The sequence below is a fragment of the Carassius auratus genome, unplaced genomic scaffold (assembly GCF_003368295.1).
Source record: "Carassius auratus strain Wakin unplaced genomic scaffold, ASM336829v1 scaf_tig00026889, whole genome shotgun sequence".
Taxonomy (NCBI): Eukaryota; Metazoa; Chordata; class Actinopteri; order Cypriniformes; family Cyprinidae; genus Carassius; species Carassius auratus.
This window is the reverse complement of record NW_020525554.1, coordinates 1-17,500: the sequence shown is the minus strand read 5'-3', so window position 1 is coordinate 17,500 and position 17,500 is coordinate 1. Positions and strand designations below refer to the sequence as shown.

Below are 17,500 nucleotides of genomic sequence, written 5' to 3'. Positions count from 1 at the left end.
GTCCCAAAGCCAACCCATCCTTCCTTTTATAGTATCGTGCTTTATGGATGGCAATGAGGGGGGCACCATCTAAAATCAGTCTGATTAAATGAGTCTAATATTAGAAGCAATATTTCAGCCACTCGGTGGGAAAATTCTAATATTTACATGTTGTTTAAATGGTCTATAAATATCTTCTAAAATCGTGTACCGGAAGGCTTTATTGAGTGTCTGGTAGTTGAAGTGTTCAGGTGCTAATCCAATCACAACAGCATTAGGATCTGAAGTTTCCAAACCTGCAGCATAGGAAAGAAGGAGATCAACACAAACCCTTCTATGACAAACATGGAAAACAAAGCTGTTTTTTTGTTTTTTTTCTAAAACTGTGTGTTTTATCCTGTGTGTTTTTAATTTTATTTTTAATGTTAGTGCTTTCCTCATTACTTCGATGCTAGTGTGTATCACGGTTGCTCAAGTATTTTTAACTGGCAGTGCTGGGAAGGTTACTTTGGAAATGTTATATGTTTAAGATTACAAGTTACTCTATTTAAAATATAATAAGTAGTGTAACTTTTCAATTACTTTATTAAAGTAATGTAACATTACATTTGATTCGAATCATTTTCTCCACGCTCGAGCAGCTGTAGCCACAATCAGAATCAGAATCAGAATCAGAATGAGCTTTATTGCCAGGTATATTTACACATACGAGGAATTTGTTTTCGTGACAGAAGCTCCGCAGTACAACAGAATGACAGCGACAGAACATAAAACACATAATAAAAGAATAAAAAATACAAATATGTAGACAGTGAATGACAATATACAAATGACAATTGTAGGCAGGTATATTACAAAGTGAAGTTATGTATGTACATATATATTGTGTGCAAAATTTAAGTGTATACTAAGTATGTGTGTTAGATAAATAAAGTGTGTGTGTATATAAATATAAAGTGTAGTGTGTTCGCCGTTATTATCAGCTGTTCATAAGATGGATTGCCTGAGGGAAGAAACTGGTCCTGTGTCTGGTCGTTCTAGTGCTCAGTGCTCTGTAGCGTCGACCAGATGGCAACAGTTCAAAGAGGGAGTGTGCTGAATGTAAGGGGTCCAGAGTGATTTTGACAGCCCTTTCTCTCACTCTGGATAAGTACAGTTCTTGAATAGATGGGAGAGTTGAACCGATGATTCGCTCAGCAGTCCGGACTACCCTCTGTAGTCTTCTGAGGTCAGATTTAGAAGCTGAGCTGAACCAGACAGTTACTGAAGTGCAGAGGATGGATTCAATGATGGCGGAGTAGAACTGTTTCAGCAGCTCCTGTGGCAGGTTTAACTTCCTCAGCTGGCGGAGAAAGTACAACCTCTGCTGGGCCTTTTTTACGATGGAGTCAATGTGAATGTCCCACTTCAGGTCCTGAGAGATAGTGGTGCCCAGGAACCTGAATGACTCCACTGCAGTCACAGTGCTGTTCATGATGGTGAGTGGGGGGAGTGCAGGGGGGTTTCTCCTGAAGTCCACGATCATCTCCACTGTTTTGAGGGTGTTAAGCTCCAGGTTGTTGAGACTGCACCAGACAGCCAGCTCTTTTACCTCCTGTCTGTAAGCAGACTCGTCACCGACCTGAATGAAGCCGATGAGTGTGGTGTCATCTGCAAACTTCAGGAGCTTGACAGAGGGGTCCTTAGACGTGCAATCGTTGGTGTAGAGGGAGAAGAGCAGTGGGGAGAGAACACATCCCTGGGGAGCTCCGGTGCTGATTGTACGGGTGCTGGATGTGTATTTTCCCAACCTCACTAGCTGCTGCCTGTCTGTCAGGAAGCTGTTGATCCACTGACAGATGGAGGTGGGCACGGAGAGCTGATTTAGTTTGGGCAGGAGTAGGTTTGGGATGATCGTGTTGAAGGCCGAGCTGAAGTCCACAAACAGGATCCTCACATAAGTCCCCGGTCTGTCTAGGTGTTGCAGAACATAATGCAGTCCAATGTTTACTGCATCGTCCACAGACCTGTTTGCTCTGTAGGCAAACTGAAGAGGATCCAGCAAGGGCCCAGTGATGTCCTTCAGGTGGGCCAGCACCAGTTTTTCAAATGACTTCATGACTACAGACGTTAGAGCCACAGGCCTGTAGTCATTTAGTCCTGTAATTTTGGGTTTCTTAGGGATGGGGATGATGGTGGAACGTTTGAGGCATGAAGGGACTTCGCACAGCTCCAGCGATCTGTTGAAGATCTGTGTGAAGATGGGGGCCAGCTGGTCAGCACAGGATTTCAGACAGGCTGGTGTAACACAATCTGGGCCTGGTGCTTTTTTCCTTTTCTGCTTCCGGAAGACCTGGCGCACCGCATCCTCGCTGATCTGAATTGCAGGTGTGGGTGAGAGGGGGGATGCAGGAGGTGAGAATGGTGAGAGTGCTTGATTGGAGAGGTGTTCAGGATGGGTTGCATGAGCTGTTAATGGTGTGAACGGTAGTTTGGAGAGGCATTCAGGGCTGGTTGCAGGAGTTGTGAAGGGTGTGAATGGTTGTGTGGGGAGGCGTTCAGGGCAGGTGATGGGTGTTCTTTCAAACCTGCAGTAAAACTCGTTCAGATCGTCTGCCAGTCGTTGATTCTCTACGGTGCTGGGGGGTGGTGTCTTGTAATTGGTGATCTTCTTTAGACTTTTCCACACTGATGCGGAGTCGTTGGAAGTGAACTGAGTCCTTATTTTTTCAGAATAATTCCTCTTTGCCACTTTGATCTCCTTTTCCAATGTGTATTTAGCCTGTTTATACAAGACATTGTCCCCCTTCACGTAAGCATCTTCTTTGGCCTGACGGAGCTGTCTGAGTTTTGCAGTGAACCACGGTTTGTCATTATTGTAAATTAGTTGAGTCTTTGTAGGAATACACATATCCTCACAGAAACTGATATATGATGTTACGGTCTCTGTGAGTTCATCCAGATCGGTGGCAGCAGCTTCAAAAACACTCCAATCAGTGAGGTCAAAACACGATTGTAAATCCTGCTCTGCTTCATTAGGACATTACAATGTCTCGTAAGCAATGCATTTGTATTGCACCACCGAATACACCTGAAATTGTTCGTCTGCGCAAATCATTTTACTCCAGACTGCTTTCTGAACGAGGGACAACTCAAGGCAGGTTCTGCTAAACCTCAAGGATGGATCAGTACTCACTGTTCGTGATCCAGCTGCACCTCCAGAAGAATTAAATCTCACACTTTATATCTTTTATGATTACTTGCAAATCATCTTTGCTCTTCCACGAAAGAGACGGGTGGGGTGAGCAGCAGCTCATTATCATTTAAAGAGACAAGCACCGAAACGGGTCGCTCTTTACATGCTCTAATTTTTGACAAGGTAGAAAGGGAGTTGTATTTACAACCACTGAGGAATTTTAACCACAACAACTTGTGGAAAATGGGTGTCCAATGTCCCCCACAGCCTCCACAAAATCAGACTCACTTTTAGATTTGAGGTTAATTACAAGAAACAGTTTAATAGCTATGATTGTTTTTATTGATTTTTTTTTTTTTTTTTTTTTTTTATTAAATCTTTGCATAGCTGTGACAGGAAACGCTGGCATCTAACAATGCTTCGGAAAAGAAAAGTTAATCTTACAAAAAAAAAAGTCTATGCATAAACCCAAAAAGGAAATAAAACAGTTTAAAAAAAAAAAAAAAGCTTGTGCATGGAAGCCCATTACCGCCACTAAATAAAAATAAATAACTGTATAACTCGCAGTTGTGTGTTATAAAGTCAGAATTGCAAGACATGGGAACCAGAATTGTTTTAATTTTTATTCACTGGCTTCCATATTATTCTGTTTCCTAAACTCCTGAATTTTTCCCTCATATTTTAGAGCAGTCATTTCATTTCAGGAAAGAAATCAATAAAATCTGTGTTTGTGTGTGTGTGTAAGAAAATCATATGTAACCCACTTTGTGATTGTTTATATTTTCAAAAGTGACTAATTTAATTACTATTTTTTTCCCCTTAGTAACTGTAGCTAATTACAATTACATTTTGTGATTTGTGATACAAAATGTGACATTTTGCTACATGTACGTAGTTGCTCCCCAACACTGTTAACTGTTGGCTAGGTGTTCTGGATGTTACGTCTGATCGCACTAAGATAAGCTGTACTACTGAACAAGAGGCTGACCTGTGAAGTCCTCTAGAGCGCTCTCCTCCACCAGCAGTAGGGGGCGCACTGCTCTCTGCTGCAGGAGATTACGGGCCGCAGTGAGCGATGTGAAGATCTCCTGCTCCTGGAGGTCAAAGTTCAACCGACGCAGTCGCTCAAACAGGGTCCTCTTACATTCCTTCGTGGTGTTGGTCACAAATTTGACAGTGACTGGAGCCTGTCTTAATCTGGACAAGTACACGTCTAATTAGTTTCTATGCAATACCAAACAATAAACTATCTCAACTGAAAAATTGCACTAAAAGAGTTATGGAATTAAATAGTTTTGGTAAGCTGATCTCAGGTTGGCAGACATGTATTTAAGTTTTAAATAATACCCTTTTGTTCATACAGTATACTGTCGATTACTTGATTTTAATTGATGTATTTGTTTTTAATTGATTTACACGTTGATGAACTTATAGCAATTATATTTAGACCCATTGCCTAAATTCAGTCTTTTAGTTGATGCTGTTTATTAGTGGATACATGAGAAAAACTTCAAGAAGCATTATTTGAAATGGGCTTCCCATCTGTTAATCACAATAAACTTTGTGCTTCATTTATTTTGATCTGGAATTGTACATTCAATATGAAAAATATCAGTTTTATCTAGAAGTTCATACAATACAGATTGCTGTAAAGGTGAGCGATAGTTACAGCACGAAATAAACATGAATGAACATCACAGCTGGATGACCTGAATTATGTCCAATATAATAGCTCAGTATTTCAGCAATGGAAAACCTTAAAAAGTGTGTAAATAGTGTTGCGTAACGTTACATTTTCCTCAGTAGTTCGTTAGTTTGCTAGAAAATAAGAACTATAGAAAGAAACACTAATTTTAAAATATTATAGCAACCGACTAGGGTTCCATGGACAATTTCCAGCATTGTGTCGGTCCTATTTGTTGCCTCTAAAATATTTCATCAGACAGAAATGTCTCTTTGTGAACGCATCTATATATATATATATATATATTTGCACAAACTGACCGGGTTAATGCCTCCTGTGCTCCAGGGACTGCAGCATCCTCGATATGAAGCGTCCCACTGAGATCAATGAGAACCGCTTTCAGCGCGCGACGAGACGCCATCACTGAAACTGAATATGACACACTCCACTCAGCTTTATGATAGATAGATAGATAGATAGATAGATAGATAGATAGATAGATAGATAGATAGATAGATAGATAGATAGATAGATAGATAGATATTTTGGCTTTGCCTGGACTGAATGGAGAAAAAAACAGACTAACGTTAAACACGACGATTTATGGTTTTGGGGATCATATAGTCAGTTGAGAGTGTTCAAGTAATGCTTTTATTCACATGAACTCTGGATTACACACAATGACAGTCTTCCAAAACAACATTTCATCTCAACATCTGTGTTTGACATCATTTTAAGGATTTGGAAACCCTACATTTATTTAAAACGAGCTGCCAAACAACACGAGGTTTAAATGAGGTGATGCAGATTGATTTAAAAATCATATAATAATACACAACGAACTGAAAGATCGTGTAAATAGAGTAATGTGTTGCTGGTAGATTGCGTTTAGTTTTGTAATAACGAGACAACCCGATGTATAGACTACAAAAAAATAACATGTTCAGTCGTTTCCAAACGATGTGCGTATTGTATCTTAAACTGATTAAGAAAAGGATTAAACTATGACCGTTAAAAGATAAAACACATTTGACCAATAGAAGTTATTGTATACATTTCTATGAACTACACTTACTTCCTGCTAGGGTCCTTCTCTGGCGGAGGCTTACATTTAGCAGTCCTGAGAAATGCCTGTCTAAAAAGCACGTGCAACTACTTAACAATTACGTTGTTTTCTATTTGTTTTTTTATTCTCTTTTAATATATGTTGTGTAGCTGTATTTCATTTATTTATTTTTGTCTAAGAGCACACTGGCTTTTCTCCAACCTGGCATTGTCTAATCATTTAAGAGGGTTATATATGACAGATTAGTCACTCAATAAATGCAAAACATATGTTGGATATTTTAATGGCAGATTAAAGAGCATTTAGTACATCGATTCATGTCTCTTTTATCAATATTAGATTTGGTTGTTGGTTTACAATTTATAATGATTAGTTCACAAAAAAAATTATATATTGTATGTATTTTAATTATGAACAAAATATAAAAATTGAATAAGTTATAGCATATGCATTGATTTAAACTTAAGGATATGTATTAATTCATGCCTTTAACATCCTTTCAGATCTCAATTTTTGGGGGTAATGAGGAGCATAACTTTGCTGCCAAAAATATTTTTCCCTGCCATGATATAAATCCTGGGATTGGAGAAGTATAAAGACACATCATCTTCAGTAATAACCATTAAGCATAGATTATCGAAGGGTTATGCTTTAATCGCTGCTCTGAACATATGGTGGTAATTCAGTGCTTTATCCGTGGTCTGGGCTACTGTTAATAAAAGGGCAGTGTAATAGTGATGGAGTAATCTAGCGTTGATAATGGACTCCATATGCTTCTGATCACAGCCAAACACATAACGTCAAACTCTGAACTGACCTCCTCAAAAATAACATTTAACCAGAAGACTGCACTAATGATGACTGAGTGGCAATCTCCAACATCTATTATAAGATGAAAAGACAAAACAACTTTATTAAAACCTGAAATATGAAATGACTGCCTCAGAAGGGTAGAAACTTACTTTTCAAACTTTTCAAGCCAAACGTGTTGCATATTAAAGCTTGGTGTCATAACACTACATTAATCACATCTTTATTAAAAAAAAAAAAATCAGACTTTATCCATATTTCTTTAAATATATTAAACCCAGCGTTACTTTCCAAGCTGTCTTTGAATTGGAAACACAATAAGATTAGCTTCGAGGAACTTGACATTTATTAGGAAAGAAAATATATTTCATTTGCCAGAATCAAAGCATAAGAGAGACCTGTGCAACTGATTTCATTGTTGCTCTGAGAAACACGTGAGGAAGTGACACTTTACTGGAGCTTGGATGAGACAAAAACAACAAGCACAGACGCCGGAGCTTCTGTCGAGTTACAAAACTGGAAAAGAAAAAGGTTTACTGGTATTTGTTTCATATAAAACTACCAGAGTATTTACAGTAAATCATTCAGGATACAATTTCCAGACATTGGACAGCAACATTTAAAGTCACAAATACACTTTTTTTACTCTTAAAAAATACTATTTTTCTTTGCCACAGTCCCTGTGTTCCTTATTAGATCCCGATCGACTGCAATCCATCAGTTCCTTCTTCATCCAAACAGTAATAATAAGACGATACACACTGAATTTACTGCTATCAGAGGTACTGTGGGAGGAGAAGAGAACATCTGTTAATATACAACAATTTCTGATATTACATGAAGACACAGGAACAATATATGGAGCTATTTTAACCCAGAACGTGATAAAGATCTATGCAAATCTAAAAACCATTACAGTGGCCTGTAGCATGAAACTAGATGAACAAACTCAGAGTTGCTGATTAAGTCTTGAATTGACAAAATCTGATAAAGCAAACCTGGTTTAGATCAGGTTCACCGGGGTCACTGAGCTTGACAAACGTTCTCCATCAACTCAGAGTTTGAGATTAAAGTAAAGTGACGTTCAGCCAAGTATGGTGACCCATACTCAGAATTGAATATATCATATGAATTATAAACAATTACAATTAATATAATATAAAACATTTATAAATAAGTAGTTGCACAATTCTTTGACTTTGAACTGCTTTAATTTGTAGCTAGCGATACGGGGGAGTGGCTTCATTACATCAGAACTATGTCACTTTGCTCACAGCTGATTGGTCCAGTTTGGGTTTGCGATCTCTAACCCAGAATAAAACCTGCTCCGGAGCAGGCTAGCTGTGTAGCGTAAGTTACAATGATGACGAAAACATCCCATCTTCTCCAGCCTGAAAACTCTCAAACTAAACGTGGAGTTGCCTGGGTAAAACCTGAAATCAGCTTCGTGCTACAGGCCACAGATATGAGGTATATTTGGTTTGTAAAACAATGAGTAGACATCAGTATTAACACTTTATGAAAGATCAAACCTCTCATGACAGTCCTGACAGAGCGGATAAGGTTCAGAAGTTGTGCTTTAATGCCGGGTTCATCTCCGAATCCTCCAATACTCTGCTCTGCTCCCCAGCCGACTGGAAAATGATGTGTTTGTTAGTCACAGAGCCCTCTGCCATGATAACCATCATGCTATAATAACTATATGCTTGCATATTAGGATGTGTGTTTATCGTCAAGGACTGAAGGATTATATAGTTGAAAAATTTTAGCAGCCAGGCTGCTAAATGAACTTGTTTTTTAGTTTTGTTTTTTTCACAAGAACAAATTTCTCAAATCTTTCTCTAGACAAAGTCTTTCTTGATGAATTGTTCTTTACTGCAACATTTCTTACATTTATAAATAATAAGAATAACATATTTTGTATATGATACTATCATTCCCAACAGATTTCTTTCACACATCTGTTTGTATGTATATTTATTTCTTGTTATTTTTATTATTAATGAAATGAGAAGTTTAGACCCACTGCAATCATTAAGATTTTAAAACAGTAATTTAATAGTAGTGATTGACGTTATTAAATAACACCAATGTGAAGTATGGAAATTGTGTAGTGATCAAAAATGTCAAACAGAAATTATCTTTTTTTTTCTTCTAAATAGCAGCTCTGTAACCCTTTTCAACCAATTTCAAAAACTTCGTTTTTATGTCAAATATAATGATTCATATGTAGACACAAGTACAGTACATGACACTGTTAAAGTGATTTACAATAGACTGGTAAAACAACAGCGAAACAAATCTATTAATAACTACTTATTATAATTATAGTCATTATAGGCGATGTCAAAAACAACCATGGTCATTTTAGAAGCAAACCATGTAATAATCGCTTATGTTAACGTGTAACGTTACTATTTTAATATTTCCCTGCCCATGATTTAGGAGACGTCAAATCTAGGCTAGCAATCCAAATGGTAACACACAAAAACTTATGCGACAAAACAAACATATCTTCATTCTTCAGAATAAAATACAATTCTGAGTTCCTACTTTTACTGAGAAACCTCTCTTCGTGAAGAACAGCGATGGCATTGGTGAATAATATCGCTGTTTGAATCAGCGCGTACAGAGTGAACGCCATGTTGGCACTGTTGTGCTGCTGACGTAAAATAACTTGCGTCGCGCGGAATTACGTCACAGACGCGCCGCGAGAGATTTCCATAATACTACTCTAACTACACCAGTTTATTTATTAAATAGCAGAAATAGTATTATGCTTTGAATTTAGCCATGTAGTGTACCCACCAAATGAATCACGTGTTTGATTTATATGTACTCCTTGGACATAAATTCGTATTTACGAGACATTGTAGATATTTGTGTACTTTATATCATTTAAACCAAAGACTACAGTTTTAAACACGATTAAAATATTTTTTATATAAAATATGCAAAAACGAATTAATAAAGCGAACAGCCTATAGTAACTCAATTATATATTTCATGATATACTTAATAATTAAATTACAGATGTAATATATTTAATATATAATGTAGGTCTTGTAGGTTTAATTAAACACGCATTTAAAATCAATGTAAATCATAAAAATGCACACAAATATTGTTTAATATATTTAATAGCACTAATTGTCTTTCTTTACTTCCAAATTGTATTATGCTTGTGTTTGTCAAAGTGCCACTTTCAAAAAGAAATAAATAAATAGTCATTTTCATATTATAGACTTTTAATTATCCACATAAATAGTAGAGAAACTACAAGAACATATTTAAATACATTTGCAGGAACAGTTAATAATAACATTTTTAAACTTGTGTTTATGTCAATGTTGTATTTAAACAGGCAAAACATGAAAAAGTTCACACGCTTTCAGATCGCTCTTAGACCTCAGCCACAGTAGCCTACAGAGCCAACCTCCTTATGTACATTTACACCCTACCGCTAATATCACTGTACAGTGTGCTGTTATCAATAAACCAGTGAATGCATGGGTAATAAATCAACTTAAATAAGTTCATAAATAATCAAAGTGGGGTTACTGTACAGGAAATACGTCAAATGAACTCTAAATCATTGGTAGATGCACTGAACTGTACTGTCTATCAGTTTTGGTTTGATTGAGAGCTGGACATCGATGAGGCGTTCAACTTCTGATCCGGTCAAGAGGCTGCTTTCGTTGTGCTTGATGATTCCTCAGAGAGATGGGGATGATTTAAACTCTTTGTGTCAAAAGTTGTGGAGAGCAGCTTGATTTAGTTTCAAAGGTTTACCTAAAACATACAACAATTGATACAGTCATTAAGATTTCTCGAAATACAGTGCAGTTTGTCATATAAACACTATGTTGAAGCTCATATTAAATCTGCAGTGTTTTATTTGAAACATTGTTTCTCAGTTAATGAAATAACTTTGATACTTACCATTTAGCTTTTGTTTAGATGTGTCCCGACCTTTTCTTTTCTAATGATGTTTGCATAGGGAATCTGAAAAAAAAATACATGGATTGAGTTGATACTTGGATTCTCCATCAAAAATACAACATTTCTCCCATCCAACATTTAGGGAATTTGTGACCCTGTACCACAAAACCAGTCTTAAGTGTCAATTTTTCAAAATTCATCGGAATTATATTGTAACTATTATTGTAACTTACACTAAAATTACATAATCTGAAAGCTGAATAAATAATATTTGCATGGATATATAGTTTATTAGGATCAGACAATAATTGGCTGAGATACAACTATTTGAAAATCTGGAATCTGAGGGTGCACAAAAAAATCAAAATATTGATAAAATCACCTTTAAATTTGTCCAAATGAATTTTGTCCAATGCATATTACTAATCCAAAATTAATTTTTGATATATTTACATTAGGAAATGTACAAAATATCTTCATGGAACATAACTTTTCTTAATATCCTAATGATTTTTGGCATAAAAGGAAAATAGATCATTCTGACCCATAACATTTTTTTTGGCTATTGCTACAAATATACCAGTGCTACTTCAGACAAATTTTCTTAATAAAATAATGTTTAATAAAACACTGTGTCCTTAATATTTTTATAACGCACTACTTTCTACATTGTAATAAATTTACATTACAGTCACTTTTTATTTTATTTTATTTTGTTTCTATTTTTTTTTCTTTTTGTCTCTTACAGTAAAAAAGTAAAATAGTGAAATATCTGTATAAGTCAAAATAACTATATTTGCAACTCACAGGGTCTTCTTGTAGCTTATCGCTTAAATGTGTGGTGATACGTCACCAATAGGAAGCTTGCATCTTGCAAACTTCATTATGAATAATTCATCTCTACAGTTTTGTGCATTACAGAAGTTCAGCTTTCAATCGGTCTTGCTGTAATCTCTCATATCTGCTCTCCCCTGGCTTGACGGATGGTGTTGAACTGAGAGAACACACAGTGGCAGTCTGCCAGCATCATCCATGTGTTAAAACACAGATGCCCCAGTGATTGATGCCGCAGCGCTGTGCAATGTTGAACCAGCTCTAGACAACAAAAGATTACGAGACACCAGATCCTGCTGCTAGTCTGCTGGTTATCTTACATTTCCACTTTAACATAGATCGAGCCTGCTACAGCAGATTACTAATATAAGAGGGATATTTGTACGATTCACGAGTAAATCAATCAGATGGGAAATGATGAAAACTCCTTACCATCTGTAACTGCTGCACCATTTCTTCCCTGTAAGCCAGTTCTCTCTTCATTTGGTCCTGAAAGTTATCTGTAGGATAGCCAAATATGCTATATTAAAATCTAAGACATCTTATGGTTCATATATAAACCCTTTTACAGTTATGTAGTGGCCTACAAGTGCTTTTGAAAAAGGCTTACTCTTTATATGGCTCATTATGGAGTTAAACTGACTTATTGATCAGGTAAAGCAGGTCTATGCTAAATCATGATGATACTGTAAAACTCGTGAAGTGAAAGTCAGGACACTTACGGAAAACTGGAAACGAAGAGCTGCCTTTCAGAGCGTGAAACTCCTGCTCCAGTCTCCTCCGTAAATCTATCTGTTCAAGGAGAACTTTCTGGAGTTCCTCTGAAGGACAGAATACACCATAAATCGAGATCAGACGCTGAGCTGCGCTGAAATATCAGCTATTACATCCAGAGCAGTCACAACAATGTGTTTGAAATATTTTTCAAAGTCTGGGGTCAGTAGGAGTTTGTAAAGTTTTTTAAAAGAAGTGCTTTTACCAAGGCTGCAGTTATTTATTTATTAATACAGTAAAATTGTGAAATATTATTACTATTGATAATACCATTTCCTTTTTTAATATTTTGTAAAATACAATTTATTGCTGGGATCAAAGCTGAATTTTCAGCATCATTACTCCAGTCTTCAGAAATCACTGTAATATTGCTGTGATTGTTATCAATGCTGAAGACATCAGCTCTGATGAATAGAAAGTTCAAAAGAACAGCATTTAATTCAAATCAATTCGTTTGTTACTTTATAAATGCATTTACTCTCACTTTTGATCAAGTGAATGTGCCCCTGCTGAATAAAAGTAATAATTTCTTTCCCATAAAAATCGTACCGACCCCAAACGTATTCTTTAATAAAGGCTTTGCTCGTTATCTCACCTTTTTCCATGTTCTCAACATCCTTCTTGAGCGATACGGGAGAGTTTGTGTCTTGACTTTGGTCTGCTGAGCAGAGAGAAGAAAAAAAAGAAGAAAAAAAAGAAAATTAAAAAAACCATAGAGATTTCTAACACTTTGCAAGCATCCATTCATGTCAGTTTCGATAGAGTTGATATGAGAGAGTGACACACGTCATGCAGTTCTACCAGCCACCAGCAGACGTCACTCTGACACCAGGATACTTCAGACAAACGTATCTGACTTGCGAAGTGAAATAGAAAATAAAGTGCTATTTTGCTGGGGTGAGAAAATGTTTTTCAAATATCATGATTATGGTATGGCAGAATAATACTTTGAAAATAATATAACTCGCTCAACAAAATATCTGATTAGTGCATTCGAATAAACAGCCCTTGCAAAATGCCGATATCCTGCCAGTGTGAAAACAGTTGATTTCGTTAATGTCGCGCTATTGAATCAGGAAATTGTTCGAAACAGTTTTGTTTGTATCCTTGGGAGTCGGTCCGACGACGACGACTGTGTTTTTGTGTCGCAAATGGCTCAGATGAAGTGATCCAACACCCTGGTATAATCTCTCTCTCTCTCTCTCTCTCTCTCTCTCTCTCTCTCTCTCTCCCCGTCTTGCCTCTTTAAGCCGAACAAGGCGTTCCTCATTTGGAAAAGCGGTCTTGTTCTCGCTCTCCTCCTCTCTCTGTCTCATTTGACAAGCAAATTTGCAGACAGTGCCTGAGGATAACAACCTCGTTTGACAGTCAATTAACCGTGAATAGTCAAAGCCAAGGCAGTTTGCATTATATAAATGGAAAATTAGATTATTTTCTCCCTCCCTCCCAAGAAACAGAACTATCTTTAAGACACTGCCGTTAGACTCTTCGGGAAAATCAGAAGTTCTAATCACGTTTCCCAGCAGCCCCTCGGAGACGTTTAGCAATCAGGCAAAGGTGGTTTCATTTAATTTGTTTCATGTATTTTTTTCAAAGTATATTGTACGTTATATGAGGAGATCATTATCGGCTAGATGATATAAATGTTGCTATAGATGTCATAAAACACTTTTAATGTCTTTCTGACAGATAAAGGCAATAAGCTATGATCTTTCTAATGGAAGATTTTTCCAAGCAAAAGGCAATTATTTCCGTCTGATATTGTTCAAATGGTGATTGTCACCTTCCTGGCGTTGAGCTGATTGTCTTGCTGAACTGTTATGGCTCCCTACAGAACACATTTTCCCAATGACATTCTGGAGAGAGCTGCTCCATTTTAAGAGTGAGGCGAGAGTATATTCCATCCCCTATCTTTTATATTTAGATTAATCCTAATATCCTTGCAGGGATGGGCTGGCTGTGATGCGCAAATGATTTTGGAGGCCCTCTTGCTGTAAGTGGCGGATGTAAAGCAGAGATAAAGTGGCATGTGTTCTTACTTGGATTCTCACGCCAGTATTCAGGCGCTGATGTTTCTGTCTCTGAGACGAAAAAGCTGCTCTGCTCTTTGTTGTCATCTGTACGAAAAAACGAAATGAATTGCATGTTAAGGTAAAGGTGTAAAATTGTGTTGTCTTACGTAATGCATGGAAAAATCACATTGCAATTTCCACATTCTTTATATTGCAACAACATTGATTTCTCACCTGAGATGGTGCTTTTGTTTTTGCTTGCATATGCTGGCAGCCCATCGTCTCTGCTCTTGTGAGCCTGTGAGCATAAAACACCAGAGGTGTCTGATTAGGACTGATTCATAACACCAGGCCAGAGGTTGAACATAGAGCAACGAAATATATCAGTCGGCCAAAAGCACAGAATTGATTAGCCTTGAGCACGACATCGCTGTTATGTTTTATATATATGATCCTGATGCTTGTTTGGCTTTGTCGTGCTATTCCTCTGGATAAATCAACGTGTGTGAGGCTAATTGCTAAAGAATTCCCGCTTCGATCCCTGTGTCTCTCAGCGTCACAGGGTTAAAGATTAAAAGGGCTAATAGGCAGAAGTGACAAAGGGGAGCAAACATAATGTCGCCATTAAACAAAACACGACTGGGCTTATTAGAAGGGATCAAAGAGCTCTGAATATTTCATTTCTGCAGGGAACACAGGCTATCAATCTTGTTATGCATATGGCCCCTGCCAGCCGATGGCCCGCATTTAAATAATTAGTTAAAGTGCCTGGAGGGAATATTTACATTTCTGTACGCGCTGCTTTCCTCCAGCGAGCCGTGAACGGGGCTGGGGACTTTGAGGATGGTGGGCGGACTGACAGCGAGGCCGGGTTTGTCCTCTGCCGAGGTCTCGGCGGGAGCGCTCGGGAAGGAGGGCGGTTCTTTGGCCTGCTGTGGTTCCCCCGCGCTGTTGTCGGGAAGTCCGTGCATGTGCAGGGGCGTCTGCGCCGCTCGGCTTGCCGAAGTCCTCCTGCTCCTCGTCCTGTTTGGTCTCCACGTCCACTTCCTGCTCCTCATCGCTCTCTCCGCTGTCGTAGCTGCAGCTGGTGCCAGGAGAAAGGTGTCGCTCCGGACCGAAGTCCTCCAGGCTGCTGTGGAGCTTGGCAATGCTTTCTGTGTCTTTGACCACTGGCCGGAAGGCGGAGTGGTAACTTGCCTTGCGGGCTTGTAGCGAGGGAGTGTCTAGGAGTTTTAGCCATCCCTCCGGGGTGGGTCGGAGGTCAGAGGTCACTGGTGGACAGTCGCTCTCAAACAGCCCGGATCTAGGGTTCGTTTCCAAACCCGAACCGGCATCACCTTGTTCAGACAGATCCAAAAAGGCTTGTCTGAGGGACGGGCTCTCTGTGAGCGAGGAAAGGGCATTGGGTTGGGGTTGGAGGTAAGTGGGCACTGGGATACCCCCAGTTGCCCTCGGGGGCCAAAACATGCAAAAGGGAGGATAAAAAGCGTCCTTGCGGCCGGGCCAAAGGAGCCCTGAGAGGCCGCTGTTTTTCTGTCCGTTGGTCGCCTCGCTGTCGTCCTTCTTCTGCGGGCACAAGCCGAAGGCTGGGAAGGTGTACGGGCTTGGGAATAGCGACGTTGTTGGGAACTTCTGCAACATCCCGAAACCTTTGCTCGGTACCGGGATGACCGGGTAACTGCGCGGGGCCTTTCGGGGCGAGAGGCTGTTGGCGTCCAACTCATCGTCGTCCTCGTACCGGCCTCTCTTCTGAGCCAGTTCTGGAGAAATCATGTGGGGCAGCACCGAGTTCACAGCCTTGACCGAGCCCATGTTAGAGGAAGGAAATGCCCTCTTGCGACTTCCTCCATTAAACATGGCTTTTACGTCCTCCCAGGCAAACAACAGGTCCTCCGCTGCCGTTTTGTCTGACAGTTTAAGGTGCCGACGCCAGGAGTTGAAGTTGGCGGCGTCTGGCTGTGTGTACTTGGCCTCGGGTGTGCGGTGCGAGTGGAAGATGAATTTGTTAGGGGAGAAGTACATATTACAGTAGGAGCACTTGATGCATTTGGCCCGGGAGCTGTTGTAGCGCGCCGGGATGAAACTTCCCCGGCAGCCCCAAGCACATTCATGCATCACGTCGAATGCAAAGTTGTCTGGCAGCTTGGGTGGTGAGTTCTCTCCCAGGAAAGACTTGCACAGTCGCTCTGCCTCTCGTTTGGTGATCATGCCGCAGCGGCGGGAGGAGATGGGCATGGCTCCCGCCCTCCGGAGGATCTCCAGCTGGACCGGGGTGCACTGCACACAGGTGATGCCCAGAGCCACTCGACGGTTGTGGATCTCGTTGTAGCTGTAGTTCTTTAACAGGGTGTTGGATATCTGAGCCAGGCATAAGCGCTCTTGATTGTCAATCACCAGCGAGACAATAGGCACCCCATAGAGGATGACCTGCCCAACTTGGTTGGGCTTAAGCGAGGATCTTGGAGGCGTGAGCGGCTCCTGCTGGAATGAACCTGGTGGGGTGGCCATCACAATGTCGTTTTGTCCAGGCAGAAGACTCTTTTCCATTCTTCAGAGACCAATGAGTGGAGGTGTTCGCCTGTAAACATATTTAAAAGGTTAATTTAGCAATGAAAATAAAGGAATCAAAGAAAAAAGATGCATTAATTCATTCATAAAGAATATTACTCTGATAATGGTAGTTGTTACCAGATGTGGCATAATTATTACATAGAAACCAGATTTGTTATTTCGCTGTACCAAAAGAAAAAAAAAGAAGAAGAAGAAAGAAAATTTAACAACTTGCACATTAATCTACAGCTTTTTTAACTTGTCAGACACGTTGTTTGTAGATCAGCATATGATACGGGTGACATAAAAACTCCAGAACGAGACAAAAATGACGAAATAAAAACCGTTTAAAGGAGCAAGAGAATATAAAGATGCTATTCAATAAGATGCAAATTGAATAAAAGGATATATATTTAAAAAGAAAAATATAAAAATTAAAAAATGAAGAATTAATATTGTGCCAGCATTAAATGATTCATTTTATTCCTTAAAGACTCTGAAGCACGAACGCTACTTGTCTCTGTGTGAAAATACAAAAAGAAAAAGCGTGTAGTGCTTTTAATGCTGCGTAATTATTATTATTTATTATTATTATTATTATTATTATTATTATTATTATTTTATATATAACTTTATGTGGGGAAATAACGACGTAGCGAAATTTCTTAGAGTTC

At 38.9% G+C, this 17,500-nt stretch overlaps 2 protein-coding genes and 1 pseudogene across 2 annotated transcripts in view; all 3 read right to left on the bottom strand.

Annotated features, from left to right (window-relative positions):
* The window catches only part of LOC113078864 (haloacid dehalogenase-like hydrolase domain-containing protein 2), a 6,945-nt gene extending 973 nt beyond the window's left edge, over nt 1-5,972 (bottom strand). Inside the window, exons 1-5 of the mRNA XM_026251172.1 lie at nt 5,914-5,972; nt 5,159-5,267; nt 4,143-4,351; nt 191-275; nt 1-80 (exon numbers count right to left, since the gene is read on the bottom strand). The exon at nt 1-80 is cut by the window's left edge and continues 137 nt beyond it. Of these exons, the coding sequence (XP_026106957.1) occupies nt 1-80; nt 191-275; nt 4,143-4,351; nt 5,159-5,259 (475 nt within the window). The 5' untranslated portion in view covers nt 5,260-5,267; nt 5,914-5,972. The remainder of the gene's footprint in view (nt 81-190; nt 276-4,142; nt 4,352-5,158; nt 5,268-5,913) is intronic.
* A 949-nt stretch (nt 5,973-6,921) lies between these two features.
* LOC113078865 (immediate early response 3-interacting protein 1-like) lies at nt 6,922-9,415 on the bottom strand. Its single transcript, XM_026251173.1, has 3 exons — nt 9,268-9,415; nt 8,247-8,348; nt 6,922-7,499 (listed from the first exon to the last, which is right to left on the bottom strand). Exons 1-3 carry the CDS (start codon nt 9,356-9,358, stop codon nt 7,444-7,446), a joined length of 249 nt encoding a protein of 82 aa, XP_026106958.1. The 5' UTR covers nt 9,359-9,415; the 3' UTR covers nt 6,922-7,443.
* A 575-nt stretch (nt 9,416-9,990) lies between these two features.
* Nucleotides 9,991-16,851, bottom strand: LOC113078866 (SKI family transcriptional corepressor 2-like; annotated as a pseudogene).
* Between the last annotated feature and the right edge of the window lie 649 nt (nt 16,852-17,500).

What these genes read in the sequence shown, in the direction of transcription:
- LOC113078865 (XM_026251173.1), bottom strand. Translation starts at nt 9,358, where the DNA reads ATGGCGTTCACTCTGTACGCGCTGATTCAAACAGCGATATTATTCACC. An exon ending in AGAGAGGTTTCTCAGTAAAA is followed by an intron (nt 8,349 to 9,267) that starts GTAGGAACTCAG and finishes ATCATTTTCCAG; the next exon opens with TCGGCTGGGGAGCAGAGCAG. An exon ending in TGTCAGGACTGTCATGAGAG is followed by an intron (nt 7,500 to 8,246) that starts GTTTGATCTTTC and finishes CTCCTCCCACAG; the next exon opens with TACCTCTGATAGCAGTAAAT.